General features: G+C 36.3%; 1 protein-coding gene across 1 annotated transcript in view; it reads right to left on the reverse strand.

Moving 5' to 3' along the window:
* LOC306856688 (contactin-associated protein-like 5) overlaps window positions 1-23,380 on the reverse strand; it is a gene marked incomplete at both ends in the record, with an annotated part of 70,437 nt that overhangs the window by 14,291 nt on the left and 32,766 nt on the right. The window contains 10 exons of the mRNA XM_079396085.1: window positions 175-375; window positions 4,483-4,602; window positions 5,754-5,860; window positions 6,498-6,669; window positions 7,306-7,455; window positions 8,114-8,384; window positions 10,094-10,237; window positions 11,789-11,973; window positions 13,026-13,229; window positions 13,632-13,779. Of these exons, the coding sequence (XP_079252211.1) occupies window positions 175-375; window positions 4,483-4,602; window positions 5,754-5,860; window positions 6,498-6,669; window positions 7,306-7,455; window positions 8,114-8,384; window positions 10,094-10,237; window positions 11,789-11,973; window positions 13,026-13,229; window positions 13,632-13,779 (1,702 nt within the window). The remainder of the gene's footprint in view (window positions 1-174; window positions 376-4,482; window positions 4,603-5,753; window positions 5,861-6,497; window positions 6,670-7,305; window positions 7,456-8,113; window positions 8,385-10,093; window positions 10,238-11,788; window positions 11,974-13,025; window positions 13,230-13,631; window positions 13,780-23,380) is intronic.

Below are 23,380 nucleotides of genomic sequence, written 5' to 3' on the forward strand. Positions count from 1 at the left end.
GTGAATCATTTAGCTGTGAGGTACTTTTTTGTTCCTGAGGAACATATTAGCCAAATTTAGAGGATTAGAATTCCCGAGGTAACATAAATCACACACTTCATAAGAAAGACAGCATTTTAGCACTACAGTGCACGAAAACAATAAGATAGACTAGAGTAATAAAGCAAGACCAACCCCAGGTGTCAAAAAGCCGAGACTTCCTGCAACGATATCTCACTTCCTGTTGGCAGTGCTCCGAGGAGGTCACGAGCGAGCGAAGATGGTACGGCGAGATGGTGTAGTTGAAGATGAGAACGAAAGGGCTGCGTGGAGTGGATCCTCGAATGTCAATGGGCCTCATGTGATCGTGCCCCACTACGGTCCAAACTTTATCTTCTGTGCAAGAAACACACACACACACACACACACACAAAGACTGAAATCCCCATTGACTCGGATCGTGTATCAACCCTCTCAAGTCTGCACTCAATCGACCATATGTGCTTGTGAATGAAAATGAGAGATTAACGGAGTGATGGAGTCATATGCAAATACCTGATGAATATTAAGCAGAGAACAGAAGGTCACTCATTCAGGAGAGTGTGAAATGATCAGAGTACGGTAGTCTACGCTAGCACCTTTCCCTATGCAAATTGAAATTGCTGCATGCGATGTCCAAATGTGGCGGTTTGCCATGTCTTGCAAAATTAGTATGGCTAATAGCTCCTGTAATTGAGGTCAGTTTCAAATGATTTTCTTGCCAGTGCTTGTTGGCGTCGCCTTAGAGAAAAGGTCTATTTGTATTGGGACTTTGGATATTTTAATGCATTCACTGTGACAAACCTAACTCTGCAATCTGGCTAAAGCTCAATAAAAGCTAACTTTGTAAAATAAAGGCAGCTTAGTCGCACCAACATGCAGCAGGTGGTCACAGCGTATGACAGTTTCCCGGTGCTTACTTTTCTCTGCTCAGCTCGCAGCTCCAATAACCTCAGAGCCAAAGCCTGCTGCCTATGAAACTAAGAAAAATGAAGCTATCAGTCGCAGCTAGTACGCGCTGCCAGTCTCTGCAGGCAGACATGCTCCTTGACTTTTTTCTTCCTTCACCTGTGCTCCTCCCTGCTGCTGACATAGTGGGGCTTGAATTTCCCTGCATGATGATATAATGTATTACAGTCTTATCTCAGAGACAAATCAGTTCAACATCTGATGCAGCGGAGAGTAATGTCAGATGCAAAAAATCAAGGTCGGTGAAATTGGTGATGAAACCTGACAGGAGATGTGAGAAAACGCATTGTTCGATAGAGGATGCATCTGCTTGCCCCTACATGTCTTGGTAAGGTGTTATAAAGAGCTATATCTTGCCATATCAAAACTGGTTATAAAGAGCTCATCACTAGATGTCAATTCCAAAAAAAATAAAAAATTACAGTCAAATAGGGTTGGGTATCGTTTGGGGTTTTTACCACATCACGCACCTGCAGCGCTTCTGCGAGCGGAGAAAAACATCATAAAGCTAGGCGCCCCCTCTCTCTCTCCCTCTCTCTCTCTCTGTATAGATATTATAACGAATAAATAGGCCTATACGAGAAATATATTTTCACTTAAATAATAATTTAAGAAAACGAACAAAAAACTGTGCAACAAGTAGCCTATGCAGAGTTTCGATTCATTTTTGTGCTGCGCGAAAGGAAACCCTTTTACCATTTCGATTATTTTCATGACTAAAAGGAGTATGTGTTAGAAGGGGGAAAAAAATCAAGTGATTGGTCCAGCGCCGCATGCACGCGCAGTTAAGTATTCTACATTGACAATGGAGCCTGTTTATTATAATTATAAAAAAACAATCAGTCAAACATATGGGGAAAAAAAAAAACACTGCTCAGTTTAAATATGTAGTAAAATCTGTGCCGTTAAGTGTTATCACCGTACCGCCGTGAAGTTATGCAAAACATTTAGTTTTACGTGGATATTGGAACGTGAGTGAAGTAGGCCTACATAAAAGGTGAATAATAGGCTATTTTGGCATTCAAATACATCGCGAATACGAAAACATTTGATTTTGTGTCGAACGAGAGACCCAACGTTGGTTTCAGTTTTGTTTTAGCCTAAATTAATTTGTTTTGGTTTGTCGTTTATATAGCTTCTTACATTTTTAATGCTTGTTCTTTTCTAAATAGCCTACTGTTATTTGAAAGGATTTGTTGTGGAGTGAGGGGAACTAAAGTAGCCTAGCTATGTTTACAGTGTTTATTATAATGTTATATTATTGTAACGGTATGCTTTCCCCGGCAGACAGGCGGACACAGGATACAAAACAAAACTCCAACTTTATTAAAAGAAACAGAAGAAAACTCCAAGTAATCAGCATTCACGTAACTTCAAGACTAGACGGAGACTTAAGGGAAACTGAGGACTTATAAGGACTAGAGAACAAAGGAGCAAACAAGGTAATTAATCAAACACAGGTGATGATGATCATTAATTAACAAAACTAGGACACAAACTAAAACAGGAAGAACCAAATATGGGCAGAAAGGGAAACTAAACAGAAACAGATACGTTACAATTATAATGTTTGTAATGTTTGTCGGCCTATTTCTGAATAAAATAATAAAATGCAACTTATAGGTGACTTGTTTCTCTCTCTCTCTCTCTCTAAAAAAGTTTTTTTTTTCTTAGACTTTTTTTTTATTTTTATACACGTAGCTTATTTTAACCATGCAGCAAACTTTTTAAAATATTTTGATAAATTACTGAAAAATAAATAAGTGACTTTAAACCGTTTAACTGATTGTATTAATCGGTCAAAATTCTTATCTGTCGGTTAACCGTTAAAAAAATTAACATCCTTAATTCACGCGCTCCTCAGATGCTCTCATTTCCCGAGTTGTGCTTTTAAGTCGGAATGTGAAAACAGCACACTTGCGTTACCACAAAGATTTGTTGGACTTGTATTATTAGAGCATTCCGACTTGAGTTCACGTCCATTTTCTCAATCTGGAAATTTTTCACGTGCGGTGCCGGTGATGATGCTTCTTACGTTCGTTTCGGAGAAACAAAGGACAAATATTTCAATCGATCTCTCAGGCATGGCACCGAAATCTGCATTCTGATTCGGTTCTAGTACATACCGGTTACATAGGTACCAGTGCCATATTGGTACCGGGTTTCGGTACCCAACCCAACAGTCAAATATATAGTTTTTCTGATTAAAAACTGAATTGCCATATAATTCACACTAAAAGTGTATGTGACACATCACATATGATTCTAATTTATTTAATTGTTTTTGTTTCTTCCTTTTTATGTTATCAGTAGTGTATGTTAGGGTCTTTTAGGTTATATTTATGTTTTTTAGTTAATGTTTATTTCATTATTTTTTATTATTTTTCTCTCATTTGTGTCTGACCCTGTGAATGTCTATATATGAGTACTGGGCATGTTTTAAGGACAGGCCAATTACAATTTACTCCAATTAATCATGTGGCTTATTATTGTGCCACTTGTATGTTTATGATATTCATATTAGTACATTTTAAGGTAAACATCTTTTTAGGCAGGCATACTGGTGATATTTTTATGTATTTCCTAATGGTTGTAAAGAACCGAATGTGGGCTTTGAAATTTATTGTTGCTTGTTAACTGTTTATGTGTTTTATTTGCATGATTAGGCGCCCATAAATAAAATTTATTATTATTATTAAAACGATTTTGGTAGTTCAAGTAGTTTGGTATAGTAAACATTATATAACTTACCGAAATAAATTCTAATAATTCTGTAATACATGAAACTACCACAGTAGACATATTTTTATTTATTTATTGCAGTGTGAAGTTACTACAAAAAAAGAGCACATACAGTACAGGGTCAAATACATTGAACTTGTGCAGTCCTTCTGTTCTCTTTGTTATTATCAATCAAAAACGTGCATCTCTCACTAACCTCCTCCAAACCACTCAACTGTCTAGCAATCATGGCAGGAGTCATTGCTTAAATTATGATTAAGTGATGGAAAACCAATAATCCATCATATATCAATGAAAATAAACAACTCTAGATGCAAATGATTCCCCCAGTCTTGGGATAACACACAAAAACATCTAAACCCCAGAAATATCACGCCATATAAATATCTTGGTAACACTCATCATCTACATCATTGGATCCAGTCTAGCTGAATCAGGAATGTTTGTGTGGTGCCTGAGCAAAAAATCTGCCTCACCGGAAACTCCCTGAGAGGAAGGTTGGCCAACCCTGATCCAACCTGCTGAACTAGACAGCCGCATGAGATGCTGAACTCACTTAATGAGATGTGTGATTTCTCCAGTCAGTCCCCCTCACATGCTGAGGTCACACCTGTCCATGCGCTGAATCAGGTTTGTAAATGAGAAGTGCTGAGCTTTGAGCTTCATCATTCAATAATGTGAAAGATGATTAACATCAGTGTATAATACGTATAGAAATGTGCAAAGCTGAGTATGCGTATTTGGGTCAGTTACCTGCCACGGTGCAGTTGACTTGAGTGTGCTCTAGAGGTCCGCTCCCATCAAGGTCGATTGTAAACACACTCGACTGGCTTCCTGTTTTCCTGAAGGCCTCGCAGGATCGCTCATATATTGCTGAAAATGATGAATCATAGAAGTGATGGAAATAAATCTGCCACTGTATTTATGTTGTGCTTAATTACAGAACACTTGCATTTTGGCGCATCTGCATACTTGGCACAGGGATACTGTGATTGTAGGAAGAGGTAAACACAAAAGTAAGATCAAAAGCATTGTTTTCTTGCCTTAGTTTAAAGTGTAATCATATAAGATAAATTACATGTCAACTTTTGCTATTCAGCAATATCCTTCAGACAGAGCACTCTGCTTGAATGCCATTAATAGTAGATATCTGTTAAATCAGTCACACATAAAAAGTGTTGACATGCAAACGAGTCTTCTTTCATTTATATTAAATTAATATTCCTAACAATGGCATAACCATTTCAAACAGTTCGTTGAGCAAACAGAGGTAATTATTGTTTACTTGGTACCGTTCGTCATGACAGAGAAGTGCTCTGTGCGGTAGAGTGAGCTAATTTGCTGCACATGTTGTTTTGCTGACGGTGAATCACACAGCAGGACTTGTAAAAAGTAAAAATCATATTTCTCGCTCTTTTAAAGCAATAAGTCTAACAGATGGCATTGTCGTGCCTCTCTCTCCTCCAGAGAACATGTATGATAAAACGGTGCATGTGGCAGCAGATTAGAACATATTGATCCAACAAATTTGATTACAGCAAGGAACCGTAAAAATATCTCTGCCAAAAATAATTACTTTCATAGACACAGATGCCAAAATGAAATGGATAAATTGGTAAGTGCGCAGTTTCAAATCATCGTTACATGACACATAGACTTGCAGCTGTCAAGTGATGCATTATGCACACTCTTAATACAGTTTATATGAATAATAAAAACAATATGGAGACAGATGGACCTCATCAACTTTACTGAAACATAATAACAAATTAATTGAAGTCAAAATTTATTTAAGATTTTACTGTAAAATTTAGTAGGGTACTTACTCCTGCACAATGTTGGCAGCTGTAGATGGAAATTGCTAGACACTACTTTTTTAATAATTACTTTTATCACATAGAAAACATTGACAATGTATTATTTTCAATTTTAATTATTTTAATTAAAACCAACCAAACAAACAAACAGTGAAAACAAGCTGACATCATGCAGGCATGGGTGTTTTGGGGTTTTGCATAACTCACAGTTGTGGCAGGTGGCTCCTGTGTATGCTGTTCCAGAACAGTCACAGTAAAATTGGTCCCATGACTGGATGCATTGACCACCATGTTCGCACAGATTGGGCAAACACCTGTTGGGATGAACATGTTCAGCTGCAGTGATCTGCATTTCTGTTTTTAAACAATGGTGAATGCCTAACTATTGTTTAATAACTAATATTATTGCTCACACTCATCCCAACGTTTTATTACCGTATATAGCTTATCCTGCGTGTTTGTGCTACAGACATGGAAAAAAATACCTCAAAACGCAGCTTATTGAGCATACTCTTTTCTGAGTATAAGTAGTTTAAGATATTTAATTGTCACCTAACAAATGTAGATAGAAAACTAAAACTATGCAAATAGGTTATGAGTCGGTCCACATGGGATCCAGAGAATTAGAATGATGTTCCACACATCCCCTGCTTTTGCAAGTTTGATTATTACATATTTTGACTGATTTGATTATACTTCAAGCTAAGAATAAGAGTGTATCACTTTGTTTGAGCTTTGAGTTTTGTTTAACCCATTTTATACACATTCCAAAGAACTCTATACATTTTCCTCCAAAATGAGAATTAAAAAGTCAAAGAAATTCAGCAAATTCCGTATGGGCCTGGTTATAAGCCAAATTACATATTTGATCACTACATACAGTATTGGAAGGCATTCAGAATGAACAAAAAAAAAAAAAATGGTGAAAAAACTTGGTGACCACAAACTGACCTGTCTTGTATGTTGCAGACATCAAAGCTAATCTGGCTAAAGTTGTTCAGGCTTTCCTGCTGAATCTGTAGGAAGCTGACTTGATGGTTGTTTATGAAAAGGAGACGAAGGCAGCCCTGATATCCTCTGTTGGGGTTTTCACAGTTGAAATCACTCTGGAATAAAGGGCAGCCTAAAATAATGGAAAATCCCAATTTACTGTCTTTTAAAATCAAAAACAACATCCACAACTAATACCAAGTCACACAAAGAAAAATCTCTGTTCTGAGAAATTCATGCAAAGCAGCTTATAAAATCTCAGCAGGACTGCATTGTCCCTGAAGTAAGCAAAATGAGAGATTCAGAGGTCTTAGTTAAGACACTGGAAGTTTAAGTCAAAGATTTCAATAACAGCTTTAAAGAAACTGCATTTATCCTCTACAGTAATTGAATGTGGTTTAAGCTGCCTGAATGAACTAAATAGAAAAAAAATCCCTTCAAGAAAAAAGCAGGAAATTTGGGTATAACAGCAATGCATGTGAAATGAAAGGACTATAAGAACGCGCTCAGCTTGCAAAGCCTGTATTTTATCCAGGAATATGAGGAACGTTCGGTTGATGGAGGTTAGAGTTAATAAGGTTGAAGAAAATTGTCCCTTGCATTCAGGAAAATGTTTTGGGTAATAGCCATTTTTTGTCTGCAGCCATCAGGCTAGTTCACTGAGTTTTGTGGATAACAGATGAAAACAAGTTACTATCTCTGTATTTGAATATAGCCAACAACCCTAAGAATCAGGATAAACTAGCTAATTCAATTTCTGATGCTATACCTCCAATGAAGATGACTGTTCTTTGCATGTTCTGAATTAGCCCACCGATTTCCATAGTGACAGGCTTCTGGTTGTTGACTGTTAATGACACCTCCTGACCCTTGACCTCGACAGCTATGGAGTGCCACTGTCCGTCACTCAAATTCTGACCTGAAACACAGCGGAAGAATAACAATGTAGTCCTCAGAATGAATGCTAGGTTGAACGAATCACTTAATCATGCAAATCTACAATTATTTAGTATACAGTTTCAAAAATGTATCCACAAATTAATTATTGCTCCTACACAAATACCACAATGAATTCTGTTTTATTTTTCCCAAATTCAATTTTTTTTTATTCTTTAAATACAGTTTTATTAATGATCAGCTATTATTATTATTATTGTTGCTAGTATTATATTATGATCTACTTTATGTGCAACAGTAACATATTTGTCACAATTCAAGTTAAATCAAACTTTTTGACAGATTGCCATGACCTTTAAGCTTCTGCTTATATCTGACAATAGTTTTATCAAATTAAATGTTGTAAGTCTGGTGAAGTGACTCTCAGAGCAGCTGGAGATGAAGTTCATGTCTTCATGTCCTTATATAGTGAGACAACAGACAGTGAAATCATCATGAGCGTCACGTGTTTGAGACACGCAGAACATGCAGACTACATATTTCAGTAATCACTTTAATATTCACAGACACTAGTCCATATTGTGATTTGAATTCTATGACATTCCGCATTATACAGTAAATTCCAGTTTTATGACTGGATTCCACAGCATGGAAATCATAAAGACCTATATACAATTTACCGCTGAAAACCTGAGCAGAGTTTTGTGGCCCTCCAGAGAGCAAGAGGCACAGCCTAGCCTGGCTGAGCTGCAGAAGCAGGTTAATGGTGTCCGGATCACAAGAGAGCGGGACTGAAAACAGCAGCCCTTCCTGATTCCAAGTGCGGAACTGCAGTCGTACAGAGAGACTCTCCATACTGTAATCTGCAGGGAGCATCAGGAAGCTGCCCGTGGAACTGAGGAATGTCACAGCGACTGAGGAAGACTCAGAGCATGAGAACGTCACATTGCCCTTAGTAAGAAAGATAGATGGGAAGAAAATAATGAAAAAAAAAAAGTATGAGAAAGTGGATAGGAGAATTGAAACGGTAGTGAAAGAAAGGGAAAAGGGAGGATTAAATAATATTAATGCACGTGGGCATGGACACATGGTGCATAGTAAGTGAATTACTGAAGCAATAGATGTATGCTGGTAGAAGAGTTAAAAGCACACATAAAAAAACATTTATCTTTTACCTTAGCAAACAGTTTAACACTCGATAGATCAGCATTTTTTTCAAACTGGGGTCTACGGACCCTTGGGGGGGGGGGGGGCATCTCAAATAGTCAGAGGTTTTGTGTAAATCTAGTGAACAAAAATCTCATTGCAAAACCATGGCAAACCACATGATAGAGTGCAACTGTTCTTCCGGAGGCTCTCTAAGAAAATTTATCATAGACATGCCAAAAAATTCTTCAGTAAAGAGTTTAAAGCCTTGAACCAAACGTTTTTAAAAAACGTTTTTTTTTTTTTTTGTGTGTGTGTGTGTGTGTGTGTCTGTGTCTGTGTCTGTCTGTGTGTGTGTGTGTGTGTGTTCACTGCTGTGTGTGTGCACTTTGGATGGGTTAAGTGCAGAGCACGAATTCCGAGTATGGGTCACCATACATGGCCGTATGTCACTTCACTATTGTATTTTTCTCATATCAAAATAATGTGTTTAAAGAAAGGCAATAAACAGTTTTCTGAAGTTTAATAATTACATTAGGCCGTATATGGATTTCCTCCAAATGTAAGACTTTTAAAATTAGAATTAAGACTTTTGTTGCACCATTTAAGATATTTAGTACATTTTTATGACCTTAAATTTCATCAAACTGAATTTAAGAGTTTCAGGACCCAAGGGAACCTTCATTTTGTAAAATCATCAAATTATTGATGAAGGTTTCCTATTTACAACATTAAAGGAAATTGTGTGCATGAATGTGGTAGTGCTATGTTTAATTTAACTATTGTTTTGAGGACCTTTGTGAAGTTGAAGTTCTTAGATTGTTTGAAAGTGTAAACTACAATCTACAGCCTGTTAATCACAATTAATAATCATAATTATAAAATCCTACAGCCCTAAATTATATTGTACTACAACAATTTAATGTATAAATAATAAATAGTTATAGCACTGCATGAACATTATTTAGTCAGTGACGTGTGGAACGTCTCAATCTATGCATGTACTATAGTGTAATAAGCTGGTAAGATCTTTATCTTAAAATGCGTCTGACAAGAGGGAGGGAAAGACAAAAAGAAGATCACAATGTGGCACTGCTCTTCTTTTCCTTCTGTGATAAGTGTATTAGACCACCGGAGAGAGCGAGAGAGAAATGGACAAGAGAAGAGATTTCACAGCTTGTTAATTAGGGAAAGAGGGCTCTTTTATGGTGCGATTCAACTGCAGAAACACACTTCAGATACACACAGAGCTACTGTAATTTGCCATGTGACGCTGTTGTAAATTGCTTTAGATATAAAGGCTTGTTGTGTGAAGAAAATTATGCTTCATGCTTTTTAAGGCAAAAATGTTTTTGTGGTCTCACATTACTTTGTGAAATGAATGAGAGATTTCAACTCACAACCTTGACAGAGTGAGATATGATGGCCTTTAAACTTACAAGGTGCCATTTGACTCTCACAATTTATGAGCAATATTTACAGTTACAAAAGCACTTGTAAATGTTCATACTTACCACTGTATATATCTGTGGCTTCCGTCTTTTTGCCATGTCTATAACACTGACACCATTGTAGTTGAGGTTTTCTATGCAGCCTTGGAAATTTTCATGGAGAAAAGTCCCAGGCTTACCAGGCAAAGGGATTCCTCCGAAACTGAGCTTGAATAAGCACACACAAACACAGAAACACACACAAAACAACCAGAGATCCCAGAGATCAGTAACAAAGAATACATAATAAAAAAAGAATAGCAAAGAACAGCTCCAAAGGCTATTTTGTGGGGCCTGTTTTACCCAGGTTTCAATAAAATCAATAAGTTGATTGCTGTATTTTCAGAGCATATATCTAGTGTGGCTTTGATAGAGGTGTAGGTGCACTTTTGCTTGTTATTTTGAGTGCTGCAACCTGATAGTAATGCTACAACTTACCAAGCAGGCACTCACAATCTCCATGGGAAAATTATACACTCTGCTGCCCTTGTCAAGATTGGAAGGTATTTAAAAAACAAGAGAGAAAAAAAAATAGAGAGCGAGGGAAGTGGTAAATATTTCAGCTGTTTGTAACGAGGTTAATCTATAATAAATGGTATCAATTTTCATTCAGTATTGAACCCATTAATCATATAAGCGGGAATGAGTAAAAAAATACAAAAAACAGGGGATGTGTGCTCTCTCATATTTGAAATACTCACTTATACACACAAAAGAAAAAACGGAGGGATAGAAGATAGGGTGGAGGTTAAAGAAATGAAGAACTGAAGGTGAAAAGGACAGAAAAATGCATAACAAAAAATAAATGAGGAAGAAAATGAGAAAAAACAAACAAACACTTAAGCCCTTGGGCTGATAGCAATTATTTTCCTATCAATAAATAAACAATTCTGCTTTAAACTAATCAAAAGTAACAGTTTAAATATAATGCTACAAAATTCAGTTTTCTATTTCAAATGAATGCTGTTCCATTCAACTTTTTCTATAAATCAAATAATCCTAAAAATATACATTATGGTTTCCACAAAAATATTAATTAGCACAGCTGTTTCCAGCAATTATAATAATAATAAATGTTTCTTAAGCAGTTAATCAGAATACTGGAATGATTTCTGAAGAATCATGTGACACTGAGGACTGGAGTAATGATGTTCAGCTTTCCCATCACTGGAATCAATAATTTTTAATATATTAAAATTGTCATTTTAAATTGTAATAATGTTTCTCAATATTACTGTATTTTTAAGCAAAGGAGACTTTCAAAAACATAACAATAAATCTTAACAAACCCAAACTTTTGAATGGCAGTGTGTTTCAAAGGGTCTGCGTGTGTTTGTTTGGTTGTGCTGAAGTTCCTGGAATCACTGACTTTGTTCTCTGTGGTACTTTGTTTCAGGCTTTCATAAGTTTGCAGTGAGAGTGACTGAATAAAATGTTTTGAAACATGGTTTCAGATAACAAGGGAATGGGATATCTGTATGCATGTCACAGTAAAAGATCTTTTATAGATTATTTATATAATAGATTATTTTCTTCTCATTGTCTTGTTCTGCTATGACAAGAAGTTATTTTTAAATGTTTTGCTGTGTCCAGTGTCAATTGTGTATTAGGGATAGCCTGTCATCATATTTTCAGTATTGTATGAATACATAACATAAATTACAGAATCAAAATAATTAATTATATTCAGATTTATTATAATTTACACTCAGCTCTCACCTCATAGTCTATCTCCAGTGTGTCCTCCTGTCCAGGACTGCGGAAGTGTTGCGTGTGTCCATCCACAGTGAAGTTGACGTGCTTGTTAAAGCGTTCAATTTGAACTGAGTGCCAGTGGTGGTCATCCAGCAGACTTCCTAACATCACAGAAGATGAGCGACCAGTAGACTGAAGCTTGGCATCATCTGTACAGTCACAGTAAAAGACAGAATAGCAACATAGACTTAGGAACTTAAAGTTCTTGTTCACTCAAAAATAAATTTTCTGTCATTAATTACTCACGCTCATGTCGTTCCAAACCCGTAAAACCTTCATTCATCTTCGAAACACAAATTAAGATATTACAGATGAAATCCGAGAGCTTTCTGACCCTGCATAGACATCAACTGATACGTTCAAAGCCCAGAAAGGCAGTAAGGACATCGTTAAAATAGTCCATGTGACGTCAGTCAACTGTAATTTTATGAAGCTACGAGAATACTTCTTGTGCGCAAAGAAAACAAAAACATTGACTTCATTCAACAATCTCTTCACTTCTGTGTCAGTCTTCTACGTGCTATGGGGAAGTCGTGGCCTAATGGTTAAAGAGTTGGACTCGTAACCCAAAGGCTCAGGTCCGGCAGGGATTGTAGGTGGGGGGAGTGAATGTCCAGCGCTCTCTCCACCCTCAATACCACGACTGAGGTGAGGTGCCCTTGAGCAAGGCACCGAACCCCCAACAGCATAAATGGCTGCCCACTGCTCCAAGTGTGTGTTCACTGCTGTGTGTGTGCACTTTGGATGGATTAAATGCACTAATTCCGAATATGGGTTACCACATGTCACGTCACTTTCATGAGAGTATCATGAGTATCATTCTAGCTGCGTTCTGAACTAGAATCAAGCAAAGGAAGATGTGTGCTGTATATACGGACAAGGAAATAAGAGAGACTGATGTTCAACAGAAAACTGTCATATTTCATTAAAATTATCTTAATTTGTATTCTGAAGATGAACGAAGGTTTTACGGATCTGGAATGACATGAGGGTGAGTAATAAATGAGATAATTTAAATTTTTGGGTGAACTATCCCTTTAAAAGCAAAGAATTCAGGCACGCATCTAAACTCACTACATCTCAGGTCCTTTTTTAAAAAATCTAATTTCACTTTCTGATCCACCGAGACACTTGTGCACGAGTGTGAATAAAATGATAGAAGGTCAAACTGAATTGTGTCCCGCCCTTCTCTTTCTCTCACCCAAATTGAGATGCAAAATGAGCCTTCCTTTCTGAAGCTCCAGAGTGAGGAAATCTCCTCTCTGTCCCTCTCCGTGAACCAGAACCCCTTCTGCCTGATGGCTCCGGAATCTCAGGGAAATCACGTCTTTCACTGTGCTGGTGGACTTCTGGTTGAACCGGTAGAGTAAGGCACTGCGGCCGTCGAAGTCAGCCACGTCGGACTCTGAGGAAAACAGCAAAAGGAGATCAAAGAGAATGTGAGAAGATTCTCTGCTCTCTGCACTTTCTCTGACCTTCCAAGATCTGTGTGCTCTGATACTTCCTGTTGATTCGAAAATGAAGCTGCACTGAATGCAGCTCACTTCTTCAGATCTTAAATATGGTATAAAATATGCTAATAGAAACTGATGGACAACAAAATTACATTTTTGATATGCTTTTTATGCTTCTTCTGGTGTGTGTGCACCAGGTTTTACCTACATTGTGGAAAGGATAGTAAATTACTTTTATAAAGAAAAAAAACACTTAATATGGAAAGTTTTATGTAATGGTGAGGTTTAGGGGTATGGGATAGAAAAATATCTAATCTCATCTCTCATCTCAGTTCATGTAAGATTTCACTCACTGTATGTGCAGCCATAGACTTCTAGCCGTAGACCCATTCCTCCTCTGGGGCTTCCCTCAAGGGGCAGAAGACGCATATATCGAGTTCTGATTGAGTGAGGGAGTTTGTGTTGGACCATTGTGTCTGTGTCACTGTTTCCTGTAAATGTCTGTAAATATAAGCACAGATACACAAAAACACACATATAAAGTGAAATTGGTAAGGCAGTTCCTAATAGTTTGAGTTTGGGATACTTTTTTTTTTTTTAAAGCTACCATTACTACAGACTTCAGCATCACACAGTCCTTCAGAAATCATTCTAATATGCTCATTTGCTGCTCAAGAAACATTTATTAATATCATCAGTGTCGAAAATATTTGCACTGCTTCATATTTCTGTGGAAACAGTGATACGTTTGTTTTCATGATAGTTTATTAAAGGCTCTTCAACAAAACAGCTGCCATGCTAACCAGGCCCTGCAGACACCATTTAGCATACAATGCTTTGTACGATGCAAACATTATATTAGCACAAATTATCCACTCTGAGTTTGGTTCTTTGCTCCCCAGCGATGATGAAATGAGACTAAATGATTTTCTGATATTCTGACCTTCTTAGTCTTTCATCTGTGTGCTGATTCATCTCTGCTGGGCTGTTTTGTTTTGTCATTTTTATTAAAGGATCCTTGAAAATAAATCACTCTCTGAGCTTGTAAGGGGGAAGTTGCCAAATGATTTTTGGAAGATGGCGGCCAGTCTGTTTGTCTTTCACCGAGCTAATGCATGCTGACAGCATACAAACCAGAATAAACTAATTTCCTTCATCTTGTCTGCATCATTAAAGTTAATGAAAGATCAAGGGTGTGATGAAACAATGGGAAAGTATGAGAAAACTTATATAGAGAGAAAGCTCTCTCTCTTTTTTCTGTGGGAGAGAGTGACTGGAATGTTTGCCAAGTGAATTTTAAGCCCTTACTCACAGACTGTGAGGATGAATAAACCTCTGACTAATGGCTGACAAGTTTCCATCATGAATATATGAACTGACCTATTCAATGGTCTAATTTTAATTATTAAAATACAGAAACAAGAATAATACCACAGCTCTGCCAGAAAGGTGAAGGGAGTCAGCTGTTCATCAAATGTTAATCATTAGAATTATGGATTGTTTCGTTAAACCTTACTGTGAATGTTTAGCCTTGGGTTTTCTTCAAAGGAAAAGCTTTAAAATTTCACCTTTTCAAAAAATCTCAGCAATCTCTGGAAAAAGCCATACGCTCTTACTCACTTTAATATCATTTTGGATTAGGGCTGCAGCGATTCGTCGACATAATCGATTAGGTCGATTATAAAAATAGGTTGATTAGCATGGAGTGCGTCGACTCGTGGCACCTTTAGCCACGCCCATTGCGCGAGCCTGCAGTTATCCCTACTTAAGACTGATTTTCTGCCATGTTTAACACAAACAAGACTCTAGAGCAGAAGGTAGTAAAGGCTAGCATGGCAACATCACTTCATAGAGCGATCATAGAGCATTCTGTTATTATACGACCGTCAGAACCGCATTTATATAGCCGAACTGACGCCTTTACATTGTCAGGATTCAAAGCTGCACTGAATGAACGGAACAGCATGGGACATCGAGTTGCCTATATAATTATGACGGGTTTAATTCACCCACAGAGACGGAGAAATGATTTGCGTGCATCTTAAGATCCACCCGAGCTGCCGTCAGTGTGATCGCGCGAGCTCTGAGACGCTCTCTGCACTCGCTAACAAAGCATTTAAAATCATTGTTAATTGTTTAACTGTGTGTTGGATAGAACAAGCCTCGACTGGGCTCATTTATTTAAAAACGGGCTGTCAACTGTGATCAAACTTCCCGGTCTTATGACGCCATTTTTTATTCTGTTGATCTAGTGTCCTGACTTCTGTTGTGACTTCAGCTGTTCATTCATAACAGATATGTATTCAAGCAGATGTTTTAATCTGCTGAATAAATAAAACATTTCAAGTCTCTCACCTGTAAGCAACTGCTGTCAGTCCCAAACAGTAACTGTGAATGCAGCCATAATGTGCGTTTCTATTGATGGTATCAGTGCCCTGTAATTCATTCTTTCTTTCCTTTCCTTTTTTATTAATTATTTATTGTTATTATTTTTCTTTTTCTCTCTTTTCTTATTTATTGTTATTATTTTCTTTCTTTTTCTTGTTGTTATTTGTTTTTTGTAAAGTATTACTCATGAGAAAACGTTTGAATAAAATATAAGAATACACTGTAAACAATGGAACGGGCTATTTGCTTTAAACAAATATATGGTAACAATATTACACTCAATATTTTTGAGTAGTTTTTAAGGCTTGTTTTTTTAATGGAATCTACCTGAATAAATCATGTAAAACCTCCTAAATTAATTAATCTATGACACAATGAATTTAATATAATTAGTGAAATGTGCTCATTTATTTAAGATGATTCTCAAAAGTCTGTGATTTTAAGTGAGGCCTGTTTGTATTTGACTTTGAGTTATTTTGTACATTTAAAACACTATATACAGCCTAACAGCTCAAATAGGAAAATACTTGATTAATACTGGAAAGTACTGCACTAGCACGAGCAAAGCTACTGATCACTGAACAAGGCTTAATGTCCTATTGGAGTACTATCCATAACCTTTAGCTTATCTGTAGCTCAAATAGTAGAGCATGGTGCTAGCAATGCCAAGATCATGGGTTCGATTCCCAGGGAAAGCAAGAGCTGATAAAATGTAGAAACTGTAACTTGAATTGTAAGTCGTGTCTGCTAAATGCATAAATCTAAATCTAACCATAAGCGCTACTCTTCTGCACAATGGTGACTATTGCACTGCACAATGGAAACTTCAATGTAACAGAAACTCTTTCAAATGTCAAACATAACTGAACATTAATAGATGTTTCCCTTCACATAAAATAGCATTTAATTTCTAAATTTACTCTCCATATCCAGCCATATGCAAAGCATGCTGGGAACTAACACTCACCTCTAAAATAAACAACGACAGGAAAACTTAATTTTCAAGTGATTCACCTTCTCAACTCAAGGATGAAGGGCTAGGTGTTTAATCCTCATACTGAACAATAGGCTTAGTTTTATGTGTTCATTTAGTGTAGGTAAAGCGAGAGGAAGAAAGAAAGAGACAATAGCTTCTCAAAGACATTCATTATTGAGATACGCAAAGCAGAGAGGACTAAGCAACACTGTAAATATCACTTATTGAAACTTAAATTAAATTCTTAAGCTTTGAATAAAGCTATTAAAAAAGAAGATGGTACTTTGTTTAACATGCAAACAAAGTGAAGTTCCTTTACATAGAAATAAGTTTAACTTTAAATTAATAAAGCCTTGTGTGTTATAGGAAGTACAAAACAAAACAAACAAACCCTTTAAATTTGTATTACATTATTACATAAGCTGTTCCCCAAATTGTTCTCAATCTATCATAAAACTTGAAAAGTACAAAATATAGGCCAGCCATACACATTCTAGGTCTTCTGTATATCAGTATCTCTCAGAGTGTTTTATATACACCTGAAAATGTAAGGTATGCAAAGAATATATCAACATAAGAATCTCCAAGTTAGGCTTAAAATGGCAAAATATTTTTATATGGATTTTAACTGAATTGTTCTCTAGCAACTTCCTTGTTTCTTTATTTGGCCAATGTGGTGCTATTTGAATGCTCTGAACTAAAGTGGGGGGAAGCTAATCAATATAGTATAACACTGTGACGCTCTTTCATCCCGATACAGAGTCAATACACAGACGGCAGGTATCGATTTTTAAATTATAATCATTATTATTCTGCATTTAAAAGGTACATCTGACATTTTGTGTCATTTCGAAAGTTCAAGAAGAAAGGTCAATTAACTTCGAGCTATTGACTCTTGTTTGAAAGCAGAGGCATAAAATTTGAGAAGATGGTGCATTTTTGAGCTATAAATTCCCATTTGGCTTATTCTGAGTTTATATTGTTTTTGTGCATGATCCTAGTTGAGTCATACTTCTTTATTTAGCATTTGAATACTTCAAAAAAGTCTAGTCCTTTAAATATAAAAAGGAGAGGAAGAGATAAAAGAAACATAGCCCTTTCAGCTAAAAGATTCTTCACAAAAGTAAGATGATCTGATTAAGCCTTTAGCAGCTTGAGCTCAATGTAATCAATATTTTCAGTGGTCACCTCCAGCTGTGTGGAAATACAAAGACATGTTGGACCACACCTAAAACAACTTTGGAGCCAGACAGAGACAGATCAGCATACCAGAATGGCCAGGAGAAAATATCTATAAACACCGTTTCTGAACTGATTGACCTTTTTAGAGTGGTTTAATAGAATCTGTCACAACATGATGAATCCTCCTTGCCACATTAGCTGCTGTTAGCGGCTTACGCTAAAGCTCCTCCCAGTCATTGCCATTGATTTTAAATGGACAACAAAATCTTATTCTGTAGGATAAAAAGTGGGAGGCTTGCAGAGCAAAGGCATCAAAGAGCTAAATGAAAAAGAAACATTATGAAAAGCTTTGGAGATCACTGTTAAAGCACAAAACACAACATAGCTGCTCCGACCTTTTCATGCTGAAAAATTATTAAATGATTAAATTTGCAATCCAACCTCAAATGCTTGTTTTAATTGTGTGAAAAAAAAAACATTATCAGTTCACAATAGGAAAATATCAACAATTACATGCCTTACTATTTTAACACCACCACAGATTCTACTTAACAGGAAACTGACAGCTGATCTTTATGGTACAAGATAAGGGACTTTCATATTTGGCACACCATTTTGCAATAGTATTATTTTAGTGAAAAGGTGTAGGCTAATCTTCTTTACCAATCCAAGCACAGAGGAACAGATAAGACAGAGTTCTGAAATGAAATATATTGATTTTGTGTGAAGGTGTACACATGTGTGGGTTTGTGCAAGTCTGGGGCTTTACACCTGGTGGATCACGTGAACATAAAGCAGCAGAGGAGAGGAGCAGAGGAAATCGATTTCAAAGATGTCGCAATAAGCCCAAACTAAAGAAAAGACAACTAGAGTCAATGGGAGGCACTACAGTAATCCAAACAATAGCTCTGCAGAATGCTTTCTGTAAATCTTGACAACTGGATCTGCCAACATCAGGTCTTTGGGCTCTGAAACCACCAACTCCAAAACGTGACATTACAAGAATTCAAGAGTGTTAAATTATAGAGGTCATTGGAGTTTTAGCAATTCTCAGTTGTAATTTTCTATTCATTTGACATTTTAATAAATTTTGCATTCTATACAAAATGACAGCAAAGTGACCTCTGTATTGCTCTTGGGGGGAGGGGGGATCAGTTTTACACAGAGCATTTCCTCCAATAATGAACTAGCAAATCTTTTTCATTTGATGTATTTCTAAATAATGCACAACCCCAAGGAGCAGGAGCCACATCAACTGGTCATAAATCAACACATAATCATTCGGCAGGAAATAAATTGCGTCTTTTATGCCCCCACTGCTTTAACTTTCTCCACTGTGTTTTATGATTACCCTGCAATTTAGTACAAATAAATCCAATATAAACCATTAAGACTACAGTTAAAATACTTTCTGGTGGAGCCATTTTCTGGAATAATGAAATCAGTTAAAAATAAGGTCTGAGGTGCAAGACAGGACATAAAAACCTAGGAGATCCTGGTTAGTTTGTCAGTGTGTGTGAACCAGAACTTGTGTGTAGCGGCCGACTAATGCATAATAGACCTGCTGTATTAAACTCATCTGTTTTTTTGGACATATATAAAGCAGTAATATAATAGCACTTTAATAATTTGACAAAATAATTTAATAATTAGTCAAATGAAGATGCTTCCATTATATTTTAATAAATGTACTGTATGCATATATACATAGTTTTCTAATAAACAATTAACAATGAATTAATTAATAATCAAATATAGAACCGCAGTTTTTTTTCCCCTTAAAACTAGACCCCTTCACTGCTGCTTTGTTCTTTTCTGGAGAGTCTGCTTTAACATCTACCTGGCAATCCATTGCCAACACTGTACTGCTATCCCTTATTGAACAGCTTATCCATTTTAAACATTCCATCTCTGTACCTCACAGAGAAGCTGATTCAAACTAAACATTTTCCATTTAGCCTAGTGAAAATTTGCCCACCAGTAATCTCTCTCACAACTGCCCTTTTTAAAGTACATCTAGAGATCTACCTACATTTTTAGTGAAAATCCCTACCGTATCCCTATTCATTGTATTGTCTGGGATTAAAGTTGTTGTCTGCTGGCATGAATCTTCATTTGCCTTGTTCCTTTTCTCTTGTTGTTCCCCTGTAGCTATAGCGGTTAATTTGTTCTAGATTAATAGCATATGCTTGAATTATTCTCATTTGGATAAATCTGTTAACAGGATTAAAAACAAACAAAAAATAATCACATAAAACATATCTGGCATAAATCTGATAAATTCCTCATTGTTTGCATCTTGCTCAACTACAACAGTTGCACATCTATTCCAGGAATGACCAATTCTGGTCCTGGAAGGCCACAGTCCTGCAGAGTTTATGATGCCTTGCAGTGCACCTGGGAAACTTGTACCTCTGAGTTGGGCATTCATCATTATAACATCATTACGACGAGTGGGAAACATAACACGGAAATCAGCTTGTGGTCTAAGATGTGGAACACCCCATTATGGAACATATCATGTATTGCCTCCACATTGGACTGAAACATTTTATCTTGTGTACCCAAACATACAGTGCATCAGGCAGAGTGGTGTTTACTTCTCCTGGATGCTGCTGTGCACAGGATATGGCCATCAAACAGTCACTTCAGTCTCTCTTGCCTGAACATGACCATTAGAGCAGGGAGAAGCTGGAGAGTAATATCTTGGCCGTTGTCTCATGTAGTGCATATGTCTTTGTGTGTGCGCTTAAGGACTGAGGAGGATACTGAATATATATATAGAGTGGATGTGGCTTCCTGTATTGTCATGCTGCTTCATGCCATGCCTCATTACACTGACACTACAGCAGTGGCAAAGGTATCAGCAGTGTACTCTATAACACGCGCACACACACACACACACACACACACGCGCGCGCATGCACGCACGCACACACGTCCTTGAGAGTTTTCCACAGTCTGTCATTAAGAACATACACAATGGGTCTCAATCACTAACTGTGTGTGTATATTTGCACGCTAATATTTTCATGCTCAAAATAATTATTCATAAATAAGAATGCCTTACATTTATTCTAAATTTAGAACAGAATTTAAAGCCACGTGTGAAAGGCTCCCAGTGGACTTGGAAACATGGATTTGTTATTTAAATATCCTTTGATTAGAATTTAAATAACTAAATTACTCTACAGTAAATCATATTTAGTTCAGAGTAACAAAAGACATGTATATTATAAGATGGACTAGAATAAATTCTGCATAAAAATTCATTTGTGTTTATTGTATATCAATTGCTTTTTAAATGGATGTACAGGAAAGTACACTGATGTCTCATAAGCCCTATTCAGATGGGATTAGTTTTACATGGAGAGGTGGGGTAAAGTAATTTTCACCAGACCTTCTCAGTGATTTTAGTCCTGCCTGAATGTGCCATCTCAGTAATCATTATGGACGATGGTGGAAAAAGTACACAGATCAAGTACTTGAGGAAAAGTACAGATATGTATTATTAAAGATACGTGAAAGTACTCATTTTTTTATGTACTTAAGTAAAAGTAAAAAGTATTTATAGGTAGATTTATTTAGCAATTTTATATAGACTACTTTATTTAATTTTATATTAGCACATATTTTTATAATCCTACAGCCCAAAATACCTGGAATTTTCCCAAAATAACCACTATATGGTTATTTATCAAGTCAAGATATATATTTTGTTGTTGATATGCTGACGAGAGTGATGTAGTAATGTTCACTGTGAAGCTTACACTGCCATGTATCTGAGTAAGAAAAAAAGTGTTTTAAAACTTGTTGTTTTGCAGAACTTCAGTTATATATGACATGAGAATACAGCCTGAAGTTTGGAAGAACATTTTAAGGAAAATATCATTATATTTTTATGATTTTTTTTTCTTCTCAAACCTTGTCTGTGGTGTAAAAACACCCCTGGCCAAATGCCCCCAGAGTGCATCAATTCCCACTTTAATAATTACTGTAGTTACCATGTTCTGAACATCACATCCTTTATTTTTCCCTCAGATGTAATCTATCTAAGTGGTTGAATAAAAAATATTTGGACTTTATATCTAAAAATTTCCTCAAGCTTGTTAGCTAAACAGTTAGCATCAGCTAACAATATTTACTTATTTTCAGTATGGTTATGAATAAACATTCATATCTATTCAGCTAAATGATCTAAACAATATAAAAATGTATACTGTTGATAAACAATATAAAAATTTATAAAAAGCATTTCAGTGAGCTTAAATAGATCAGTATAAATAGAACAGTATAACTTATGTTGTTTAGATCATCTAGCTGAGTAGATATGAATGTTTATTTACAGCAGATTTAGTTCAAAAACAAGTGACAGTTTTGACCTAAATATGATTTTCAGTTACAATAATTAATCCTAAAATTTGACATTAGTAACGTACTTGTCGCAGCATCAGAGCCCACGCGTGCTCACGAGATCTCCCAGTTTTTACTTGTGAGTGCAGTTCACTCGAGACTCGCTGTAAACGGATCATTTGAATCAGTGAGATGTCGTCTCGAGAACAGTTGCAATCAGATCATTCCAGTTCGTGAATTAATCGTTTGTTGCGATTTGCGAACCAATTTAACAGGTTCATTGAAAATAATCAGTTTGTTCATGAATCAGACACCGCTTCTGCGTCTCGGAGCACGTGATGTATTATGAGTAACGATATGTTTTATGAAATGTAGTGAAGTAAAATGTACGATCTTATGCTTTGGAATCGAGTGAAGTAAAAGTTACTCAAAATTAAACTACTCCAGTAAAGTACAGATACTTGAAAAATGTACTTAAGTACAGTAACGAAGCAGTTTTACTTCGTTACTGACCATCATGACTTTTACCTTCTACAAAAAGGTCCGGAAGAATTACCTCAGATAATACTAATCCCATGCGAATAGACCAGCTGTAAATATTTATGTAAATACTCCGTAATTTCCTATTTAAAATTAGTTTTCCGCATTTTTGCACGCTTGAAGAATCATTCAGTTGCATTCTATGCAGTGGGAAAAGTCTGTGGCAAACCTTGAATGTTTTCTGCATTTGACAAATCAAAAAGAAGGTCAAGAGCACTTGTTGGAGGCACGAAACATCTGTTAGTTTTAGTTAAGTGTCTATTGCAAACAGAATCCAATCATAATTTTATTTAATTTAATTAATAAATTGATCGATGTAGCACGCACATGACGACAGGGAGGTGACGGCGGTGCGTAAATCGAGTTACTCCTCCCTCTTCCGGTAGTTTTACTGAGATTTCTTATCCAGTATGAACTGACCATTAATATTACAGACGTACTGTGGTAAAATAACATTACTCCATCTACTCGTGAGAAACTAATCCAGTCCGAATAGGACTATACTCACCAAGCTGAAGTTTATTTTATTTTTTTCTTGGAGCCAAACTACAGCAAAAATGACTGTAACACTGTAACATATTAGTTTTGCAATTTAAAACAATATATTAATCTATTTTAATGTGCTAAAATTTAATTTATTTCTGTGATGGAAAAGCTGAATTT

The sequence above is a fragment of the Barbus barbus genome (assembly GCF_936440315.1).
Source record: "Barbus barbus genome assembly, chromosome: 37".
NCBI classification, from domain to species: Eukaryota; Metazoa; Chordata; class Actinopteri; order Cypriniformes; family Cyprinidae; genus Barbus; species Barbus barbus.